The sequence below is a fragment of the Oncorhynchus tshawytscha genome, linkage group LG28, assembly GCF_018296145.1.
Source record: "Oncorhynchus tshawytscha isolate Ot180627B linkage group LG28, Otsh_v2.0, whole genome shotgun sequence".
Lineage (NCBI taxonomy): Eukaryota > Metazoa > Chordata > Actinopteri > Salmoniformes > Salmonidae > Oncorhynchus > Oncorhynchus tshawytscha.
In genome coordinates this window covers 32,567,810-32,592,454 of record NC_056456.1, presented here as the reverse complement: position 1 = coordinate 32,592,454, position 24,645 = coordinate 32,567,810, and the positions used below count along the sequence as shown (strand labels likewise).

Below are 24,645 nucleotides of genomic sequence, written 5' to 3'. Positions count from 1 at the left end.
CTAGGGAGTTTTTCCTAGCCACCGTGCTTCTACACCTGCATTGCTTGCTCTTTGGGCTTTTAGGCTGGGTTTCTGTACAGCACTTTGAGATATCAGCTGATGTACGAAGGGCTATATAAATCAATTTGATTTGATTTGACACCATTGTTTTATACATCTGTATTCTTCTTACTATGGATGTCACAATGTGTGATATGAAGAGAAAAATACCCTTTCAAACTAAATGTACTAGCCTCGTATTGAACCCTTCAGTGATAAGAACTATGATGAGCACTATTTAGGGGCCATAGAAAGAGCATTTAGGCTCTGGACATGTCCATACGATCCAAACACACTCTGTAGGTTTTGTTTTCTTCAAAGGTCAGAAATGACTAAGAATTGACTTTTGCATTTGACAATGACAAATACTACTCAAGCCGTCAAAGATGGCGCCATCCCAACTTCACACAGCTCTCCATAGCCATGAGTGAAGGAGCCAAGCTATCTACACTGAGTGTACAAAACATTAGGAACTCTTTCTCTTTCTATGACTTAGACTGACCAGATGAATCCAGGTGAAAGCTATGTGTATGTGTGTCTCCCTGTATGTGTTTGCACAGACTCTACCCACTGTCTGCCTGTACCATTGTATCTGAAGGTTATTCAAAAATAAATGCAGTGTTTTTTCTTCAAGCTATCCCTAATCAAGCTGTTTAGGGATGTGTATTTGTATTGTTGTCTCTCTCGCTCTCGTTCTGTCTCTCATTCTCTCGTTCTCTTTTTTTCTGTCTCTGTCTGTCTATCCCTTTCTGTCTCTCTCTCTGTCTGTCTGTCTCTTTCAATTCAATTCAAAGGTCTTTATTGGCATGGGAAACGTATGTCTAAATTGGCAAAGCAAGTGAAATAGATAACAGAAGAGAAATACCATTTCAAACTAAATGTACTAGCCTTGTATTGAACCCTTCAGTGATGAGCACTATTTAGGGGCCATAGAAAGAGCATTTAGGCTCAGGACATGTCCATACGATCCAAACACTCTCTGTAGGTTTTGTTTTCTTCAAAAGGTCAGAAGTGACTGAGGTGACTCTTCTCCAAAAGCAGTAGAACTGGCCCATGTTACTATGTGTTAAAGTGACTAACATGTTAGTAATGTAAAAGCGTTTAAATTGGTGCATCTTAGTTTGGAAAATGGTGTGCAGAAAAGTTTTTTTTGGGGCGTAGACTTTTTTCTTCACGCTATCCCTAACCAAGCTGTTTAGTGATGTGTCAATGTACTGTTGGTTCTCTCTCTCCCTCCCTCTCACACACCATCGTGAAACACTGAGGTTGAGGATGTGCGTGTGCAGCTATCAGTAAAGAGGATGTGGTTGTACTGGCATGTGGTGCAGATGCAGCCTGTAGGTCTATGTTGAATCGCAGGTTTCAGAGGTATCCCAAAAAGAATACTTCACTATTATTTTTACTTCTCTAAACCCAGTGACTTAAAATATATTATTTTATGAGGGAAACATTCTGGTTAATTTGTTTATTTGTAGGGGGGAGAGAGAGAGAGAGAGAAACTCTTTCTATGACAGACAAACCAGGTGAATCCAGGTGAAAGCTATGATCCCTCATTGATGTCACTTAAATCCACTTCAGTCAGTGTAGATGAAGGGGAGGAGACAGATTAAAGAAGTTTTTTTAAGCCTTCAGACAATTGAGACATGGATTGTGTATGTGTGCCATTCAGAAGGTGAATGGGTAAGACAAAAGATTGAAGTGCCTTTGAACAGGGTCTGGTAGTAGGTGCCAAGCGCACCGGTTTGAAGTGTGTCAAGAACTGCAAAGCTGCTGAGTTTTTCAAGCTCAACAGTTTCCCGTGTGTATCAAGAATGGTCCACCACCCAAAGGATATCCAGCCAACTTGACACAGGTGTGAGAAGCATTGGAGTCAACATGGGCCAGCATCCCTGTCGAACGCTTTTGACACTTTGTAGATCCCATGAATTGAGATATACACCGTGTATATCTGACAGCTAAGAGTACGGCCAAGCGCCCGCCTGTCTGAAAATGTAATCAAAGCCTTCACACAATGGAGGCTCTTACAATGTCCCCACAACGTGCATACAAAATTCTTACACTGTCTGGGACATGGACTCAATGGAAACGTAGGATGGTAGAGGTCCTTATCTCTCCCCCAGTTCTCCTAGCTTACAGCCCTCTGGTCTTTAAACAACACTCCTGGTCAAACTGACCATGTAAGGAAAAGGTCCTCTGTGGGCACCGTGGCAACAGATGTTGTGACATCATAAAGGGTTCCTGTTTGCTATGCCTGAGAGTGTGTTATTGGTCTTGGTAGAGATGTCACAAATACATTGGGTGTCTGTCTGCTAGAGGAGCGAACTGAAGTGTGTGTGTGTGTGTGTGTGTGTGTGTGCTCCTGGGTCGGCCATGTTTTGAGATGTTATGTTGTCACATGTTGACCTACTGTGGAGTCTTCCCGGCTTTTGTGTCGTTTGTGTTGACTACAACACACTTAGTGCCTTCTTTCATTGTCTGGTTGTTCATGTCTTATTCCACTTGTTTCATACCAACATCTTGCATGGTTGGTAATATTAGATTGCTATCAATATCTATGTGTATAGCAGATGCATATTTTATGATGTAGGTGAACCATGTTGTCATTCAGTCATGGAAAGGGACTGTTGTTTTTCTTCATTGAAACAATCACATTTGCATACTTACCAGTTATCATTCTATCAAACTTCCATAAAAACATATTACTATTATGCAGCATTTCTAAAGTCACATCGTCTGTTTCATGTTTTACTTCAGAGGGGGTTTATATCAGACTAACTGTAAATTGCTGCAGTTCAGATCTTTAAGAAGGGAACAGTTGGTTTTCAGAAATAAAATCTAAATTGAACAGTAAGGCCTTCAGCTCCTTGGGTCGTTGGGATCTTCAGAGGCCATTTTGAGAGGAAAGTCTTTAAGTTGAGCCAGCCCGCTGGGTGAAAATGGTTTGAATCAACATTGTTTCCATGTCATTTCAATCAAAAAAGTAAATGTGATGAGGTTGAATCAACTGTGGAAAACTGATTTGATTTGAAAAAAGTAATCAACGTAAGGGAATTTTGTATTTTTTTCCCACCCAACTTTGAACCTAAATCCAATGACACGGTGACATTTTTTGTTGTTGATTTCACGTTGAATTCACATTAGTTGACAACTCAACCAAATGTACAATAAATCCAAACTAGATGTTGAACTGACGTCTGTGCCCAGTGGGAGGGCACTGAAACCAAACACTCTGTGCTGGCATTGATCAACTGCTTTCCCATAGCATGTGTTTCAGTTTAACATGGTTTTGTATGAGTTTGCTTCTCCTGTGAGTTGTATACCTTCATTCACAAGTATATAACACTTCAATGTAGTTCTAACCAGCACAGGGCACATATATTCCATATTACTCACTTCTAGTGTGGACATATGGAATCTTAAGAGTGTGTAAACATCTCTTTACTGTGAGAGAGGGAGTGTCAGTGGGTGTGAACTGGTAACATACCTTTGGGCTTTAGTTGGGGTAATGGTTGCTGAGTTTTGTTTAATGAACTGAACTAGTTATTGTGTGGAGAATTCTCCAAATGTCCCAGCTAATGTGTTAGGCTACTTCTATTCTGCAGGCCTTTAGACAGTCAAACACAGCCTAAACACTACACCAGTGTGGCCTAATTACAAACAACGACAAGACAGCCTGCAGGGAGGAGGGGAGGGCCATGGCAGTGGTGCATCGACAGGGCCGAAAGTGGAGAGGGTGAAAAGCCTTGGCGTGCACATCACTGACAAGCTGAAATGGTCCATCCACACAGACAGTGTGGTGAAGAAGGAGCAGCAGCATCTCTTTAACCTCAGGAGGCTGAAGAAATGTGTCTTGGCCCCTAAGACCCTCACAAACGTCTACAGATACCAAGAAGATTATCAAGGACTACAGGAAACGGACCTCATTCACATCGACGCGGCTGTAGTGGAACGGGTCGAGAGCTTCAACTTCCTTGGTGTCCACATCATTAAGGATCAATCATGGTCCAAACACCATAGCACAGTCGTGAAGAGGGCACGACAACGTCCCTTCCCCGTCAGGAGGCATGGGCTCTCAGATCCTCAAAAAGTTATGCGGCTGCACCATTGAGAGCATCTTGACTGGCTGCATCACCGCTTGGTATGGCAACTCACTGCTTGTCATCCGACCACACGGCGCTACAGAGGGTAGTGTGAATGGCCCAGTACATCACTGGGGCCGAGATCCCTGCCATCCACAACCTCTATACTGTACGTGTCAGAGGAAGGCCCTAAAAATTATCAAAGACTTCAGTCACCCAAATCATAGACTGTTCTCTCTGCTACCGCACAGCAAGTGGTACCGATGCACCAAGTCTGGAACCAACAGGACCCTGAACAGCTTCTCCCCCCAAGCCATAATAAGACTGCTAAATAGTTAGTTCAGGTAGCTATTTGGTTAACTATTTAAGTATCTGCATTGACACCTTTTTTTAGCCAACTGTTCATCATCAAATACACTTTACGATCTGTCCATTTATTCCTACTTCTATGCACACCTCATTTACCTCGTACTCCTGCACATCGACTCGGTACTGACACCGCGTGTATATAGCCAAGTTATGGTCGCTCATTGTGTATCTATTATTACTTGTATTATTATGTTTTACTTTTCTATTATTTTCTTTCTCTCTGCATTGTTGGGAACGGCCCGTAAGTAAGCGTTTCACTGTTAGTCCACACCTGTTGTTTACGAAGCATGTGACGAATTACCTTTCATTCGATTTTCTCTACAGCTCTTTTTTTCATGGCTTTGATTGTCGACCAATCAATGCGTTGCTTCAATGTCAAACCCATAAGGGCTGAACACTCAACAAGCAATGAACAGGCGTTTTAAGAAGTTGTATTCGCGTCCACATCTGTTTCTGCTCACTTAGCACCCATTGTCTCATTTTCCATTACACATCTGTCAAACCGTGAGTTACTTTTTGATATTAATTCATTTTGTATTATAATTTGGTGCATTTTGATTCTTTGTTGCAATGCATTTTATTACAAAGTTGCGAGACTTGTTTGAACCTCCAATGATCTCTATGGAAACTTTATTACGCCTAAACGTTTATCGAGCTTCGTCTAAATTATCGTGCGCAATCGTAGACACTGTTGAAGTTTGGATTTAATTATTCAAAAATTTGCGCAAAGTTCCAAATGATTTCATATCCAGATGTGTGTGACCGACTGTGAATTCGGTCTATTCCTGTTTTAAATCTGAACAGAGATCGACTGAAACATTATCTCTTCAACTCTTTACGCAGTTGACTAATAGCCAAACAAATGACTTTATTTGACCATCTTTATCAATGAAGTGTAAATAGGCGTATCATATTGTGAGTTGTGCATGGGATCATTTATACTACTCGGGTTGATAACATTTCCCAGCACAGCCAGCCCATTTGGGGGCACAGGCTAGCCTATTCTGTTATGTTCCCTGCGAAGATGGAAAAATGTCACCATTGAGTTCGAAGTGCATCAGATTCATTATTATATGCATCAGATTATGCCAGTGTTTTATTTTATAGACCTATACTAGTACACTAGATGAGTTATAGAGTATATATATATGGGGCGCTGTTTTGAGGCCTCCCGTCTGCATTTTGGCACTCCCCCACCGTTGTGAAAATGTGTACTGACACCTTATTACAGACACCTTAATGCATACTTTTAAGTTATATTATGTGAGGTAAACATCAAAATAAAACATGAAAAGAAATATAAAAAACATTTTCCTTAAAGTATCATTTTTTTTCTCACTACAACAACAAAAATCCTTAAAGATGCACTATGCAGAAATCACTCCGAAATTTCCTGGTTGCTAAAAATTATAAAGTTTGCTTAATTTCAGTTTATGTGACAAAACAAGAAAGTGTTGTGAAGAGAATCATTGTACCATCTAAACCGCTGTGAAGTATATTTTCCATTACCAAAAATATTGTCTTTGCAGTTTTTGAAGCTGGTGTACAAAACCAGAAAGTAAAAAATGCAAAAAACGAAATTTAAGAATAGGAAGCATAGAAATAGCACAAAAAAGAACAGTGCTACTGCTTCTTAGACTTGCTTTCAATGAGAATGGCAGATCTATAACACACATTTCTATTTGAGTCTGGTTGAAAAAATATATATAATTACTTATTGCAGCTTTAAATACAGAATTCCATTAATTCCTATGCTCCTTCTGGGGAGTGTCAATATGGCCAACTGGTGTCTGAAACATCTCTCATTGGCCAATACATATAGCATCAACAATCCAGCTTTTATACAGTGCAAAAATGTCTAAAAACCAGTTTTTTCTTTGTCATTATGGGCTATTGTATGTAAAAATGGTAAAAAAAAACAATTTAATCCAAGACTGTAACGTAACAAAATGTGGAAAAAGTCAAGGGAGTCTGAATACTTTCTGAATGCACTGTACATTATTGGATTATCCCCACGTGGAAATGAAAAGACAAGCGTGTGTGTTGGTCTGTGTGAGAGAGAAAGGTATTTTAATATTTGGTCATAAATTTGTTTATCTTTTATTGTCACACACTGGATAGGTGCAGCGAAATGTGTTGTGTTACAGGGTCAGCCATAGTAGTACAGCACCCCTGGAGTAAATTAGGGTTAAGTGTCTTGCTCAGGGCACATCAACAGATTTTTTTGCTTGGGTATTCGAAACAGCGAGCTTCCTGGTTACTGGCCCAACGCGCTAACCGCTAGGCTACCGTGTGGTGTTACCACATTTTATTTCAGTAGATATGATAACTAGCTCACCTAACACATTTACATTGTCTCAAGGGTGTGTTGTTGATTGAGTGCAAAAATAGATGAGGATCTATCTCAGTTAGAGCAGAACCAGAGAGCTAGTTAATTCACAGGCAGCACAGTTGGCTAAGGTTTGTAAGCTAATGAGTCACCCACTGTTATCATATAATAATATCACTTCTGCTGATTTGTTATAGTAGTAGGCATCATTAGAAACAGTGGTTTTAGAAGCAGTTTGCCAAGCTTCCTGGCATCCAGGACCTATATACTAGGCGGTGTCAGAGGAAGACCCCAAAAATTGTCAAAGACTCCAGTCACCCAAGTCATAAATTGTTCTCTCTACTACCGCACGGTAAGCAGTACTGGATCGCCTAGGACCAAAAGGCTGCCTTAACAGCTTCTACCCCCAAGCCATAAGACTGCTGAACAACTAATCAAATGGCCACCCAGACTATTTACATTGACCCCCCCGCCCTTTGTTTTTACACTGCTGCTACTCTCTGTTTATTATCTATGTATAGTCACTTTACAAATGACCTGGACTAACCTGTACCCCTGCACATTGACTCAGTACTGGTAGACCCTGTAAAAAGTCTCATTGTTGTTATTTACATTTATTGTGTTGCTTTTTGATTGATTAGATTTTTTTACTTTAGTTTATTTAGTAAATATTTTATTAACTCTATTTCTTAAACTGCGTTGTTGGTTAAGGGCTTGTAAGTAAGCATTTCACGGAAAGGTCTACACCTGTTGTGTTCGGCGCATGTGACAAATACAATTAGATTTGATTTGATTCAGAATTGCTAGGCACATAAAATGTTATCCTTGCTTCTATTTTCAGTTTAATCTCCCTCATCTTCCCTGTGTCATTTAAAAGTCAAGAAAGCATACCGAAGCCACGGTTATGTCAACACAATATTACACCGTGGGCTTGTGGTAGCAAATCTTGGTTCTGGGAAAGGAGCTACATAATCTGTAGTTGGCATAATCCCTACATAATCTCTCAATCTAGGTCGGTCAGTGTCAGATTCAGGGGTTTCCTCCATAGGTTAATACAAATTTAAAAGTCAAAGTTTCCCGATCCATACACTACATTATATTGAATATATTGACTGAATGAGTGACGACAAATAGTACAATGTTAGTTGAACTATTTTTGATCTGTGCCAGTAGTCTGAAGTTATGTATAAAATATTTATTTTGTATGATCATTTGTTGCCGACCGGTTTGATCTTAAGTAACAAAATTTGAACTTGGGTTTTTTACATTGGATAAAAGTGGAGACTCAGAACTAGAAAATGGTATATCATACACTACATTTAAGGATCAATGGGAAAGTAATTCTGCTTTGACACTTGTAACCCCACTTTTGAGAAAATGGCCCTTGAATGTTTTGGTGCACCTACTGAAGAGATCCTCTTTGTCTACTCCCATTCAAGATCATTCCCACCCTCTTAAGCCTTAGCTCCAACCATCTCTTTAAGGATTCACGTGATGCCATGTGCTATACAGAGTGAGTACAGTAGTGTACTAAATAACCAAAGATTTCAAGACTAAAGGTTGATTTATACTATGTCTATTGACATGTCTGTAGACAGTTGTCACGATGACAACATCAACATTCTATTGTCATGTCTGTAGACAGTTGTCGCAGTGACAACATCAACATTCTATTGTCGTCCGACGTCAAACTTGTCGTTGCCGTTATGAAAAAGTATAAACACAAAAACGACAGGATCATGACATCAGCAGCCAAAATAGCATACCAGGTGTATTTTGACACTTATAAACCCATCAGTTTAAAAATGAATTTAGTATATGTCAATCTAGCAAACCAGGCAACTAAAAGCAACTTTCTAAACAATGTTTTGGTTCGTTTCTAGCTAACTAACGTTCAGCTCATGAAACATGGGGCCGACATGTTGTGTTTATAATTTTGTTCAGTATAGCTAGGTTCAATGTTAGCTAGCTAACATTAGGCTATAACTATAAATAATATTATTACACAGATCATACCCGTAATGTTAGCTAGTGAACCAGCCAGCTAACAGTATGCTTTAACTTGTAATGAAAATGTAAATGACTTTCTGACAGAATTAGAAACGTATCGAACCTCCCGAGTGGTGCAGTGGTCTAAGGCTGTGCCACTAGAGTTTCTGGGTTCGAGTCTAGGCTCTGTCGCAGCCAGACGCGACTGGGAGACCGATGGGGCAGCACACAATGGGCCCAGCGTCGTCCGGGTTATGGGAGGGTTTGGCCGGCAGGAATGTCCTTGTCCCATCGTACACTAGCAACTCCTGTGGGCCGGGTGCAGTGCACGCTGACACGGTCGCCAGGTGCACAGTGTTTCCTCCAACACATTGGTGCGGCTGGCTTCCGGGTTAAGTGGGCATTGTGTCAAGAAGCAGTGCGGCTTGGTTGGGTTGTGTTTCGTAGGATGCACGGCTCACGACCTTCGCCTCTCCCGAGTCCGTACGGGAGTTGCAGTGATGAGACAAGACTGTAACTACCAATTGGATACCACGAAATTGGGGAGGAAAAGGGGGTAAAAAACAACAACAAAAAAAATCTATTAGAAATGTATAATATCTGAAAATGTAGCTAGCTAGACTCTCTTACCCGTATACATTGATGAACGGTTCTCCATCTGTGTTGCGGATGCCATGGTTGCCCTTAGTTTGAAGATGTAATCCGGACACAGGTGTGTTATACAACAGACTTCTTCTGTGTGTTCTCTTTTTGACTCCCTTCACATTATTTGCAATCAAACGCCAGAATTTTCTCCATCTCCTTAGCTATCATACTGCTTCCACCTGGCATTCCACTGATTTCAAAACTTGGTCCTCCAGAAAGTGGAACATTATCAACACTTATGCAGTTCTTTGTGGAATCTATCAAAAAAGCCCAAATAAAAAGGATTACCTACACATACTGAGCAGCTAATGTTATAGACAGAAAGAAGCGTGCTACATGACAGACGAATCCGAACTCATCTATTGGCAAGTCCAGCCCATCCATTATCTCAGCCAATCATGGCTAGCGGGAAGGTTCCTCCCTTTTTCCATGGTTAAACCAACTAGGCTTGTAATTTAACAATTTTATTCATATTTACATGTGTTTATTATTAAGGCACATGAAAGTTCACGTTCCAGAAGGCATTTCTGCCCCCCCAAAATACGCATTTTGATAAAAAATAAATGTTTACGTTCCAATGCCTCTCCTGTGAAGTAGTGACGCGTGACATACACCTAGTTTCCTGAAACGAGTCAAGTTTATACACAAACAGAAGGTACAGTAGTTTTGAACCAATAATTCATAGGCTACAGTCATAGGTTACATGACACATGGAGCTCTATTTTTGGCTGGCATTAAGGCGGCACTAGTGTAAACACATGTTAGTTTTCAATTTCGTTATGTAAAAACTGCCGTATTAGCATTTCCCAGCCCTAACGCTAGGTTCGGCAATTTCACTGTCTTACAGTCGTATGAAAAAGTTTGGGCACCCCTGATAATTTCCATGATTTCCATTTATAAATAATTGGGTGTTTGGATCAGCAATTTCATTTTGATCTATCAAATGACTGATGGACACAGAAGTATTTCAGTAGTGAAATTAGGTTCATTGGATTAACAGAAAATGTGCAATATGCATCAAAACAAAATTAGACAGGTGCATAAATGTGGGCACCCCAATAGAAAAATCACATCAATATTTAGCTTCCCATAGCCTCTAATGAGTGTCTGGATTATGGATGAAGGTATTTTGGACCATTCCTCCTTACAAAACATCTCCAGTTCAGTTAGGTTTGATGGTTGATGAGCATGGACAGCCCACTTCAAATCATCCCACAGAGTCTCAATGATATTCAGGTCTGGGGACTGGGATGGCCATTCCAGGACATTGTACTTGTTCCTCTACATAAATGCCAGAGTAGATTTTGAGCAGTGTTTTGGGTCGTTGTCATTGAAATATCCAGCCCCGGCGTAACTTCCACTTTGTGACTGATTCTTCAACATTATTCACAAGAATCTGCTGATATTGAGTGGAATCCATGCGACCCTCAACTTTAACAAGATTCTCAGTACCGGCACTGGCCACACAGCATGATGGAACCCCCACCATATTCTACTGTGGGTAGCAAGTGTTTTTATTGGAACGCTGTGTTCTTTTGCCGCCATGCACAACGTCCCTTGTTTTGACCAAATAACTCAATCTTTGTTTCATCAGTCCACAGCACCTTATTCCAAAATGAAGCTGGCTTGTCCAAATGTGCGTTTGCATACCTCAAGCGACTCTGTTTGTGGCGTGTGTGCAGAAAAGGCTCCTTCCGCATCACTCTCCCATACAGCTTCTCCTTGTGCACAGTGCACTGAATTGTTTAACGATGCACAGCGACACCATCTGCAGCAAGATGATGTTGTAGGTCTTTGGAGGTGGTCTGTGGGCTGTAGACTTCCTCTAAACCATAATGTTGAACAATCTTTGTTTTCGGGTCATTTGAGAGTTGTTTTGAGGCCCCCACGTTGCCACTCTTCAGAGGAGAGTCAAAGAGAACAACAACTTGCAATTGGCCACCTTAAATACATTTTCTCATGATTGGATGCACTTGTCTATGAAGTTCAAGGCTTAATGAGCTCACCAAACCAATTGTGTGTTCCAATTAATCAGTGCTAAGTAGTTACAGGTATTCAAATCAACAGAATGACAAGAGTGCCCACATTTTTGCATAGCCTATTTTTCACATCTGATTTAATTTCATACAACATAATATTACTACACTAAAAATCTTTGTCTGGACAATACACTGCCCTAATGCGCATGGAACAAGAGAAGCCTAATGTGCTTTTGGTTCCTGTATACTTTTTATATTTTGAAACATAAAAACTCATGTTTTTTTCCCCATTTTGATATATTTGGATAAAAACCAAGCATAGCCTCCTCTCAATGAAGGCTTTTTTGTCCTGCCCAATGCAATTGTGAAGTAGTCAAGACTGTCGATAAAGGGTTTGGCTTCTGAGACCGCTTGGAAATAAATCTTAAAATCTAGTTTGAGAGAAGTAAAACAGTGAGCTGATATTCCCTTTTTATCTATGCGTTGTAGGCAAGTCCACATTATTTTAGCCATCCAGGACCCGTATTGGACGTGCGTAAAACCCCCTCCATGATGTAGGCTACGTGTCCATGCCCATCATGAAATGAGAGATGAGAACCTTGTGTAATACCGGTGAACCTCGTATTTAGAAGTTATCTCTAACCTGTAACAATGGCTTGTTTTCCGTTTCATATGTTCAAACCCGAGCCCTCCATTAGGCCTACTATAGTGAAGACTGGTTCAACAGCAACGCCTGCCGTTTTATCCTGGTGGTTGTATGATATCATTACATATTACATGTATTTATTGTTGTTGTTTAAAAAAATATATATTAAAAAAAATTCAATTTTATTTCAACCAATCTTATTAGAATGATTCACCTTCCTGGTTTTATGGTTACAACGTCCGCGGCGCGCTTGCAATGCAACTTCTGGAGATGTGTGAATGCGATCTGATCTGTAAAATGGTTCTGATTATGTTCATAAAACATAGGCCTATTTGTGAGCAGCATTAACAGAATGGACATTGGGAAGCAGCATAACAGAGTGGACATTGGGAGCAGCATAACAGAGTGGACATTGGGAGCAGCATAACGGAGTGGACATTGGGAGCAGCATAACAGAGTGGACATTGGGAGCAGCATAACAGAGTGGACATTGGGAGCAGCATAACGGAGTGGACATTGGGAGCAGCATAATGGAGTGGACATTGGGAGCAGCATAACAGAGTGGACATTGGGAAGCAGCATAACAGAGTGGACATTGGGAAGCAGCATAACAGAGTGGACATTGGGAGCAGCATAACAGAGTGGACATTGGGAGCAGCATAACAGAGTGGACATTGGGAGCAGCATAACAGTGTGGACATTCTCCTTTTCTCTTTATGTTGGATCTTTGTCCAGTTACTGTGAAAAGTTTGAATGTGCCGTAAAACCCTCCATAGTCTCCATTGTTTTAATATTATATGGCCACGGGGAGAAATGATGGTGCCTGTAAGTGTGACATAGTAAATTTAAAACAAGTTGTTGTTTCGTTTTGTTTAGAGTTTGATTAGAATTATTCGTTCTCTTTTTAGGCCATATTATAATGAATTTAGTCTTGCTTATTGACTATGTTTGGCATGTCCATTCTCAGCCATAATGTAATGTACACTAGGCCTTGCCCCTATATCTGTGGTGATGCCCCTAGAACAATGTGGACTGCAAATCGGTTCAAGTTAACCTATTTAACCTATTTAGCAAAGATAGATTTAGCAAAGTCTACATTTTGTAATTTCGTTTCTGTAAGCCATTTATCAAACTATAACGGACTAACATTGGAATTGGAGTTGATTCCAAGGCAATACATAAATGGTTGGAAATACACAACTTGAAGCAACCATATATTTGGCCATGGAGCACGTTCTGATTGGCCAGTGAGGGGCCAAGCCTCTGACAAGTGCACCGATCATTTCTGACACTTCCCTGAACCCATAGCGCTATCGCCTGCGCTTAGATTTTCCATTGCGTTAGTTTTGTTAAAATAGAGCCCATAGGCTACATGACACTAGCAAACCACTTTCTGATCTGAAAAAGATTATGCAATGCCCCATGATAAGGGGTTATCTGTATTAGAGGTACATTAAGCCTTATGGTGCTGAGAGGGTAGAGTAAGGGCAGTGGGTTATCACTGTACGATGATTTGTTTCACGGTGTAATCAACCTCTCCCACTACTATCAACACACACCAAATTCACTTAGAATTTATAGATCTGTCATTCTCATTGAAAGCAAGTCTAAGGAGCGTTATATCTGTTCTATGTGTAGTATTTCTATGCTTCTCCTTCTTAAATTTAGTTTTGACTTTTGTTTTTTTAAACAAGCTTCAAACAGCTGAAAATACAATATTTTGGATTATGGAAAATATATTTCACAGTGGTTAGTACAATGATTTGCTACACTACACTATACTTGCTTGTTTTGTTACATAAACTGATAGTAGGTGAACTATTAGAATTTTAGCAACCAGAAAATGGAGAGATTTCTGCATATTGAACCATTAAGAAGAGAAGTTGTAAAAGAAGAGATGTTTATGACTTATGTTTATGACTTGTATGGTATGTCTGCCTCTTGAAGCTCCAGCTCTCTCTGCCTCTCTCTCTCAGAGCTGTCATGGTGTCACACAAGGAGTTTGTGACTGCAGGGAAGGAAAAAGGGCTGCAGGTGTGGCGTATTGAGAACATGGACCTGAAGCCTGTCCCCAAGGCCCTGCATGGCAACTTCTACACAGGAGATGCCTATCTGCTCCTCTACACAACTGCAGCTCCCTCCTACTACATACACATGTGGATGGGTAAGACTTGCGTATACACACACACACACACCTACAGACAAACAGACTACACTAGACTCCTATTAGTAACAACTGATTGGACATGGACTGGATCTGAGATATCTATGTAGTAGATTTCTTGCTTTCATCCAGTCATGTTAGATCAATGTTTACTATGAGAAAGAGAGGGAGAGAAGAGCTACTTTGTTGGAACCGGTTCAGGGAACAGAACAGAAAACCGGAAAATAATACACATTTTCAAGGAAAAGAATCAGAACCAGGAACTAAAGTGAACTATACTGTTCCAGAACAGAACCATTATTTTAAAAGCATGGAAACCGGTTAATAACGTTATTTTACATCCGGGCAACAAAGCGCCTATGCAAAGCCCCCCCTCTGTCAATCAGAAACTTCTGCCAGCTGAGAATCTGCCTGCCAGCTGAACATCTGCCTGCCGCCCCCTCCGAAGCTTAGCTGTAGCCTACTGACGTTATAAGCGTGATTCAGAAGATAGGGAGAGAGATTTTTAATTAGAGAACAATGGATAAACTTTTTCAATGCTTGTTAGGGATACTATAGTTATCACATTTCACACTGGATTTATTAACTACTAAAAGGTAAGATGTGTTTTTAATTCTGGTGTCGCTCTGCACACACAAGCTTGTTAGCTAGCTAACTTTTCTGGTCCAACATTAAGTCAACTCTGAAGTTCAAAGACATTCAAAGTTCCTCCCTAGAAACCGCTCCTCTGTAGGTATAATTATATAGGCCTATGTCATTACAAGATGCCAAGCGTTGCAAGCCAAGCCTCGTCCTCCACCCTCTCTCGCTCTCTTCCAACCCGCAAAATTTTGGTTGCATCTCACGCCCGACACTTATCTTTCCATCTTCCCTGTAAACAACTCACAGAGCTATAGCTTGCCTGTAAACAACTCACTGAGCTATAGCTTGCCTGTAACAACTCACTGAGCTATAGCTTGCCTGTAAACAACTCACTGAGCTATATCATGCCTGTAACAACTCACTGAGCTATAGCTTGCCTGTAAACAACTCACTGAGCTATAGCTTGCCTGTAAACAACTCACTGAGCTATAGCTTGCCTGTAAACAACTCACTGAGCTATAGCTTGCCTGTAAACAACTCACTGAGCTATAGCTTGCCTGTAACAACTCACTGAGCTAAAGCTTGCCTGTAAACAACTCACTGAGCTATATCATGCCTGTAAACAACTCACTGAGCTATAGCTTGCCTGTAAACAACTCACTGAGCTATAGCTTGCCTGTAAACAACTCACTGAGCTATAGCTTGCCTGTAAACAACTCACTGAGCTATATCATGCCTGTAAACAACTCACTGAGCTATAGCTTGCCTGTAAACAACTCACTGAGCTATAGCTTGCCTGTAAACAACTCACTGAGCTATAGCTTGCCTGTAAACAACTCACTGAGCTATAGCTTGCCTGTAAACAACTCACTGAGCTATAGCTTGCCTGTAAACAACTCACTGAGCTATAGCTTGCCTGCTCCATAGCAAACGGTCTATCCGTACTGCATAATTGGTTAAGTAATTTAACATCGAACAAAATGTAAAACAATTACGATTTTCAAAGAACAGAAAGGAACGATATAAACCGGGGCTTTGAACCGGCTCAGAAATGTATTTTGCTGGTTGGAACAGTGGAATAGAACAAACAACATAATGGTTCAGTTCAGAACAAAACGATTGGAAAATAATTTCAGTTCCAACCCCTTGGTAAGTGATACAGTAGCCATTGAAGAGACAAATAGACCCTCTTGGTGGTTGATACAGCAGGCATTACAGAGACAAATAGACCCTCTTGGTGGGAGATACAGCAGGCATTACAGAGACGAATAGACCCTCTTGGTGGGAGATACAGTAGCCATTACAGAGACAAATAGACCCTATTGGTGGTTGATACAGTAGCCATTACAGAGGCAATAGACCCTCTTGGTGGTTGATACAGTAGCCATTACAGAGACAAATAGACCCTATTGGTGGGAGATACAGTAGCCATTACAGAGACGAATAGACCCTATTGGTGGTTGATACAGTAGCCATTACAGAGACAAATAGACCCTATTGGTGGTTGATACAGTAGCCATTACAGAGGCAATAGACCCTCTTGGTGGTTGATACAGTAGCCATTACAGAGACAAATAGACCCTATTGGTGGTTGATACAGTAGCCATTACAGAGGCAATAGACCCTCTTGGTGGTTGATACAGTAGCCATTACAGAGACAAATAGACCCTCTTGGTGGGAGATACAGTAGCCATTACAGAGGCAATAGACCCTATTGGTAGTTGATACAGTAGCCATTACAGAGACAAATATACCCTATTGGTAGTTGATACAGTAGCCATTACAGAGACAAATAGACCCTATTGGTGGTTGATACAGTAGCCATTGCAGAGACAAATAGACCCTATTGGTGGGAGATACAGTAGCCATTACAGAGACAAATAGACCCTCTTGGTGGTTGATACAGTAGCCATTACAGAGGCAATAGACCCTATTGGTAGTTGATACAGTAGCCATTACAGAGACAAATAGACCCTCTTGGTGGTTGATACAGTAGCCATTACAGAGGCAATATACCCTATTGGTAGTTGATACAGTAGCCATTACAGAGATAAATAGACCCTATTGGTGGTTGATACAGTAGCCATTACAGAGGCAATAGACCCTATTGGTGGTTGATACAGTAGCCATTACAGAGACAATAGACCCTATTGGTGAGAGATACAGCATTTCAGTTCCTTATCGACGTACGAAACTTCTACAAATACTTGCTATTTTGTTACACGGTTTCTACCATGAGAGGCCGTGTGAATTTGCATGATATAAATAATGTAGAAATACCTGTGGTAGCTGTGGTTAATCTACACATAGACCCTTATAGAGAACATTACTTTTGTCAGTGTGCATGTGAATAAATACCCTATAGCTATGGTCAAATATACACGTATTGTAGACACTGAATCTGCATATAACAAATATTGCTTAGCAGGAAATGTTCTTCTTTATCAACACACATACGTGAGAAAGCATTTCCACCCTGACACTGTATCTAAGTGTTGAGACAGCAGAAGTGTTGAAACTCTTGTGTGAAATCAACTTGTGTAATTCTATTTCCCCTCTTGTTTTCCTGTCATGTCTGTTAGCTTGATTCAATTGTCAAAAAGCTGCACATCTTCAAAGAAAGCCCACAAGTAATTACGTGTAGGAGAGAGTATATACTACACTCCCTCATCTCCTTCTTTCTGTCTCTGTCTCCTTTCCTCCCTCTCTCTAGCTCTCTTTCCTTTACTCTCTTTCTCTGTCTCTCTCCTCTTCCCTCCAACTCTCCTATGTCTAGTTTGTCAGTTCGACTTTGCACTGAGACAAACCAGAGTGAACATAGTGTGCATGCTGCTGGCTCTCACACATAGCATACCAGTGCCTGTTAGTCATTACCCAGCCACATTAGAGAGGCTTGGGTCTGGATGGGTTTATGTGGTGCCTAGCTCTCCCTCTGATCGAGGCTTCAGTTCTTTGTTGTGGTGGCGGCCTTACTGATCTAACATTCTCTATCATTCTATCATTCCCGTTCGAGATCTGAGAGGGATCCACGCAGAGTTGCAAACAACTCCACCCCATTGTTTCAGTTTTTCAACCACATGTTGGAGCCCCAGGGCAAAACTCAAACCATATTTAGCTGTAGTAAAGAGAACGTTCTGGCTCTTGGTGGAGTTCTTGTTGAATCTGATCAAACCAGTTTTAAAATAAGTATTTTATGTACATACTGTGCAGTACCCATTGAAAGTCTACACACTCCTTGAAGAGTCGTCACATTTAAAAATGTATAAAATAGGATTGTTTTTTCCTACCGTTTTACAATACCTACAACATTTTCAAAGTGAACATTTTTTAAATATATTTTTTTACAAAAACATGTCTTGATTGTATAAGTCTTCACACCCCAGATATTTTTTTACAGATATAAATCAAAGATTCTACCAACTTTGCATACAGTGGGGCAAAAAAGTAACTCAACTCGTCGTGTTTGGAGGACAAAGAATGCTGAGTTGCATCCAAAGAACACCATACCTACTGTGAAGCATGGGGGTGGAAACATCATGCTTTGGGGCTGTTTTTCTGCAAAGGGACCAGGACGACTGATCCGTGTAAAGGGAAGAATGAATGGGGCCATGTATCGTGAGATTTTGAGTGAAAACCTCCTTCCATCAGTAAGGGCATTGAAGATGAAACGTGGCTCGGTCTTTCAGCATGACAATGATCCCAAACACACCGCCCGGGCAACGAAGGAGTGGCTTCTTAAGAAGCATTTCAAGGTCCTGGAGTGGCCTAGCCAGTCTCCAGATCTCAACTCCATAGAAAATCTTTGGAGGGAGTTGAAAGTCCGTGTTGCCCAGCAACAGCCCCAAAACATCACTGCTCTAGAGGAGATCTGCATGGAGGAATGGGCCAAAATACCAGCAACAGTGTGTGAAAACCTTGTGAAGACTTACAGAAAATGTTTGACCCCTGTCATTGCCAACAAAGGGTATATACCAAAGTATTGAGATAAACTTTTGTTATTGACCAAATACTTATTTTCCACCATAATTTGCAAATAAATTCATTAAAAATCCTACAATGTGATTTTCTGGATTTTTTTTTCTCATTTTGTCTGTCATAGTTGAAGTGTACCTATGATGAAAATCACAGGCCTCTCTCATCTTTTTAAGTGGGAGAACTTGCACAATTGGTGGCTGACTAAATAGTTTTTTGCCCCACTGTAACTCTTTGGGCAACATATCCATTGTTTATGTAAAAATTTCTCAGGCTCAGTAAATTTGGCAATGAATTATTGTACAGCAATATTCAAACCTTATATATTTTTTTCAAACAGATTTAAGTCCGGACAGAGACCGGATCATTCCAGAACACTCAACACCTATTGGAAAGCCCTTCTAGTCTGTCTTTGGCATAAACATTTGTGTAATTGTTCCGCTGAAAAGCAACCTATCCCAGGGTGAGATATTCAGAAGAGTGACGCATGGTTTCCTTCAACTTTTTATCTGGTCTCCTTTATTTTTTTTATTCTGACAAACTCCCCAGTCCCTGCCGGTGACAAGCATACTCATAACAAGATGCTGCGACCGCAATACTTGAAAATAGAGGATACACATTGTATTCACTCCACATTAATGGCCTGAATGACAGAAAAAGAAAGCCTGTGTTTAAAAATCCCATCAAAATCATCCATTCTGTTTGCAACAAAGACGTTAAGACATACTGGAAAACAACATGGCAAAGAAATATATTTTTGGCCTATATAAAAAATGACAGGCTTGGGTCAAATCCAATACAACACAACACAGAGAGAAACCCTTGAAAGTGCTAAGTATTGTGGTGGCAGCATCATATTATGGGAATGCTGCGACGTGTGGGGTTGGACCCAGGTGCAGAGAATGGAACAGACGCGGAATCAATGGTTTATTATAAAATTAAATACTTTCCTGAAAATAAGGATCACAGTAATACTGGGAAAAAAACACTAGGACTAGAAAACTTACTCAGGCAACAAACAGAGGCAACCGAAATCAAGCTTCTGCAAACAAGGACAGAAAATACACATTTAAAAAAAATAATAAATCATAAATGAAGTGATAAGCAACACCTGAGGAACAAAGAATGTCTTTAGGACGGCATCTGCTGCCCGGAGGAACCATGACAGTACACCCCCAGGAGCGGCTCCAGCTGCGGAGCCCTGACGACCACCACGTAATCGGTTGAAGTCTCTTACCAGAACCGGATCCAGGATGTCCCGGGCCGGCACCCATGCCCCCTCCTCGGGTCCGTGCTCTCCCAGTCCACCAGGTACTGCAGGGCGAGCCTCCGACTGACGTCAGACAGTGTAGGCCAGGTTGGCCATCCACAAGTCGAGGGGGCGGAGGAGCAGGTGGTGGGGGGGGGGTGACTGGCTTGAGACTGGAGACATGGAAGGACAGACAGAACCTCATGTACCTGGGAAGCTGGAGACGATAGGTATCCAAGTTGATGCGACTCAGGATCTTGAAGGGTCCTATGTAGCGAGGAGCAAGCCCCCACAAAATCACCTTTAAGGACAGATCATGAGTGAACAGCCACACCCGTTGACCCAGTCGGAGGAGCCTAAGAGGTCTTCGGTGCCGGTTTGCCTGATGTTGATGTCGGGCAGGTGACGGTGACAGTCCAGTGGATGAGTTCGGCAGTGTGTTATGAGCATACTCCGCCCAGACGAGTTATCTGCTCCAGTTTCTGGCCTGAGTGTAGACGAAGCAGCGGAGTAACTTCCCTAGCTCCTGGTTGGCTCCGTTTGCCCAATCAACTGTAGGTGGAACCCCAAGTAGAGAATTACCGATGCCCCCAACAGAGCAGAAGGTCTGCCAATAGCTTGCAACAAACTGGGGGCCCCGATATGAGACAATGTCCTGGGGAAGTCTGTAGTCGAAAGACATGACTAAATACTCATAGTGGCCACTAGGGGTGTTAAAGGCAGTTTCCCACTAATCTCCTTCCCTGGTGAAGAATTTGGCCCATTGGGCCAACTCTAAGGCAACGGACATTCTTGATCGTAATCCGGTTCAGCCCTCTAATCGATGCATGGAAGCAGGCCTCCATCCTTACACACAAAAAAGAAGCCTGCATCAGCTGGGGATGTAGAGGGTCGAATTAATCTAGCCTCCAGCGACTCCCGGATGTAATTGTCCAGGACTGCCGCTTCAAGGGTTGAGAGAGAGTACAGATGGCCCCGGGGAGGTGTGGAGCCAGGTAGGAGTTATGGCACAGTCATATGGACGATGAGGGAGAAGGGTGGCCTGTAGCCTCTTACTGAAGGCCTCCCAGAGGTCGAAGTATTCGGGAGGGAGAGAGGAGAGGTCTTGGCCTTTAATGGATGTAGGAGGACATGGCTAGGCCCTTGGTGGGGGTCTTAGTCATTTAGTCTGGCAGTCCTTACCCCAGTCTAGTAGGTGTCCCATGGACCAGGAGAATCGTGGGTTATGTAGCACTAGCCAGGGGTACCCTAGGATAAGTGGGTTCTCAGGAGCAGTGATCAAAATAAAACTTAAGTCTGAGTGGTTCACCCCAACCTAAAGTAGAATGGGCTTGGTCTGATAGTCCCCCTGGCCAGAGCCAGTGGGGTGTCCATCGAGGGCTTGAATCTGCAGAGGGATGGGACATTTCACACAGGGGACCAATGAAGTTATCTGCAGCCCCAGAGTCCATGAAGAGTTGAATCCGGTGTTGACGGTTTTCCCAGTGGAGGTTGTGGGTAGTAACATACAGTGACTGGGTAGCCGGGAGGTAACTGCACAGCTTATCAGGGTCTCCCCTTGTCCTGGCGAGCCCTGGGGTTTCCCGTCAGCTCTGGACATGTAGCACGGTGATGACCGCAACCTCTGCAGTAGAGGCAGCAGCCTTCGCATGTGCCTGTCACGCTCCTGTGGGCTCAGACGTGTGTCCCCAGCTGGATTGGCTCCTCAATGCTAGGTTCAGGTGGGGTGCTCAGAAAGCCGGGATACTGGGGTGGTGTCAAACAAAACGCTCTCACCCCCATTCTCAGAAGCTGTTGTAAAGCCTGATTTCCAGCGGTATCAGGGACTCAAGGTCCTCTCCCAGTTCCCAGGCAGCCAGATCATCCTTGATAGAGTTAGACAGGCCCTAGTGGAAAGTGGTAACCAGTGCCTCAGTATTCCACCTACTTTCGGTGGCGAGGGTACGGAACTCAATGGCGAAGTCAGCCACTGGTCTGGCCCCTGGCGGACCAGTCAGCTTGCTGCTCCCCGTCCATCGACTGGGTAGTCAAAGACTCGACACAGCTCGGCAGCGAAGGCTAATATGGAGCTGCAGGATGGTGGCTGCTGTTCCTACACGGCCGTTGCCCACACCAGGGCCCTGCCCGAGAGCAGAGAGATGATGTAGGCGATCATGGCCCGATCGGAGTGAAACAAGGAGGACTGTAACTCGAACACCAGAGAGCACTGAGTGAGAAAACCCTTACATCCTCATGGGTGGCTGTCATACCGCTCAGGGGCTGGGATCTTGGGTTCCCAGTGCAGGGTCCCTGGAGGAACTACAGTAACGCCTGTAGCACTGGGCGATGAGACTTGGGCATTGGCTCCTCCTGGGTTGGGGTGTGCTGTGGACAGAAGGAATTGGTGAGTGCCCGGAGGATCTCGGAGATCTGGGAGAATTGTTCTTGCTGTCTTCCCAACAGTGCTCCTCTGTGGGTTATGACCTCTCATCTGGTTGATCTCTGCTGGGTCCATGTTGGGGCAGAAGCTTGCTGTGACGTGGTGGGGTTGGATCCAGGTGCTGGACCAGATGAGGAATCAATGGTTTAGGATAACCGTAAATACTTGACTGAAAATAAGGTAACAGAAGGATAACAGTAACACTGACAACCAACAAACTCTAGACCTCTTACTCAGGCAACAAACACACAGGGCAACCAAAATCAAGCTTCTGCAAACAAGGACAGAAAATACACCTATTTTAAAAGGAAAATAATAATGAAATGATAAGCAACACCTGAGTAGCAAAGATAGTCTCTAGGGCGGTGTCTACCGCCCTCTGGTGCCCGGAGGAACCATGACATATGCTTGTCACTGGCAGGGACTGGGAAGTTTGTTAGGATCGACATACATATGAATGGAGGAAAGCCCAAGTAAAAAGGAAAACCCGCATCGGTCTTCTGAAAACCTAACACTGGGATGAAGTTACAACTAGGCACAGATTGGTTAAATATTTCAATGAAATTTCAACAACATTTTGTTGTGTTACAGCCTGAATTCAAGAGATTACATTTAGATGTTTTTGCCCGCATCTACACACAATAGCCAATAATGAAAAAGTGAAAATATGTTTTTAGAAATTTAAGCAAATTGATTGAAAATGAAATACAGAAATATCTCATTTACATAAGTATTCACACTACTGAGTTAATACATGTTAGAATCACCTTTGGCAGTGATTAAACCTGTGAGATTTTCTGGGTAAGTCTCTAAGAGCTTTGCACACCTGGATTGTACATTATTTGCACATTATTATTTAAAAAATTCTTCAAGCTCTGTCAAGTTGGTGGTTGATCATTGCTAGCCATTTTCAAGTATTGCCATTACTAGGCCACTCAGGAACATTCAAAGTTGTTGGTAAGCAAATTTATTGTATATGTGACCGACCACCTCGATTTGTTCTTATGTTGCAAAATTATAAAGTGTTTTTACATTGGATAAAAGTAGAGACACAGAGCTACAAAATCATACACTGCAGTGGGATGGGAACTAATTCTGCTTTGAAAGTTTCTAAACTTGTAACCCCACTTTTGAGAATGTCCCTTGAATATACTTATTCAGCATTGTTCACACGCTCTTAAGCCTTAGCCCCACCCATCTCTTTAAGGATTCACATGTGAAGACATGTGCTAAACAAATGGAGTAAGGTAGTGTAGTGAACAACCAAAGATTTCAACACTAAAATTCTGGAGAATAGTAGCCTGTAATAAGGGAAAAACACCAGGTAAAAATCCACTTTATCTAGTTCTTATATCCTAATCTGACTGTGGTGCAGGTCATGTTGTTCTTCACATTACCATCTCTGGTAAACACACACTGTATCAAATACAATCAAAGTTTACTTGTCACATGCACAGGATACAGAAGGTGTAAACGGTACAGTGAAATGGTTTCTTGCATAGTAGCAATGTCAAAAATAGAAAGTGTTTAAATTATTAGATGATGCTGATCCAGACACACATGTCTAAATTGATGGGTCATGTGAAAGAAATGTTATAACCACACCCCAGCCACATCTAGCTAAGTGGATGGTTCACTATTGTCTAGACATGTACACATGTTCATGAAATACAATAGAAGGCCGTAATCACCCACAGACACACCTACCTAACTTGATGGGTCATGTAATCATCTGGCGAAGTGGAGTATCTTGTTTAGACATGAAGCTAGATAGCTAAAATATGAACCATAATCCCCACCCATACAGTACAAATGGATTGTCATAGCTAGCCACCATGCATGAAATGCATTAATATGAATCTGCAGGTAGCTAAAGCTAACCAACTAGGTTCAATGTTATCTAGCTAACTAACATTAGGCTATAATTAGCATGGTAAATGGCTCTCTGAGATACAAATAATATTACACAGATCATACAAGTAATGTTAGCTAGCGAGCCAGGAAGCTAACGTTCGCTAGCTAGCTAACAGTACTCTTTAACTTGCAATGAAAAATGCAGTAGCAAAGATTATCTAAACATACTGAGCAGCTTGTTATAGGCAAAACCATGCCAGACTTATCCGAACTCATCTCTTGGCATCCAATATCTCAGCCAATCGTGGCTAACGGGAAGGTTCCTGTCTT

The 24,645-nt window shown here is 41.9% G+C and overlaps 1 protein-coding gene across 1 annotated transcript in view; it reads left to right on the top strand.

Annotated features, from left to right (window-relative positions):
- The first annotated feature begins 4,853 nt into the window (after positions 1 to 4,853).
- The window catches only part of LOC112227091 (gelsolin), a 39,602-nt gene continuing 19,810 nt past the window's right edge, over positions 4,854 to 24,645 (top strand). The window contains exons 1-2 of the mRNA XM_024391928.2: positions 4,854 to 4,991; positions 14,052 to 14,239. Of these exons, the coding sequence (XP_024247696.1) occupies positions 14,059 to 14,239 (181 nt within the window). The 5' untranslated portion in view covers positions 4,854 to 4,991; positions 14,052 to 14,058. The remainder of the gene's footprint in view (positions 4,992 to 14,051; positions 14,240 to 24,645) is intronic.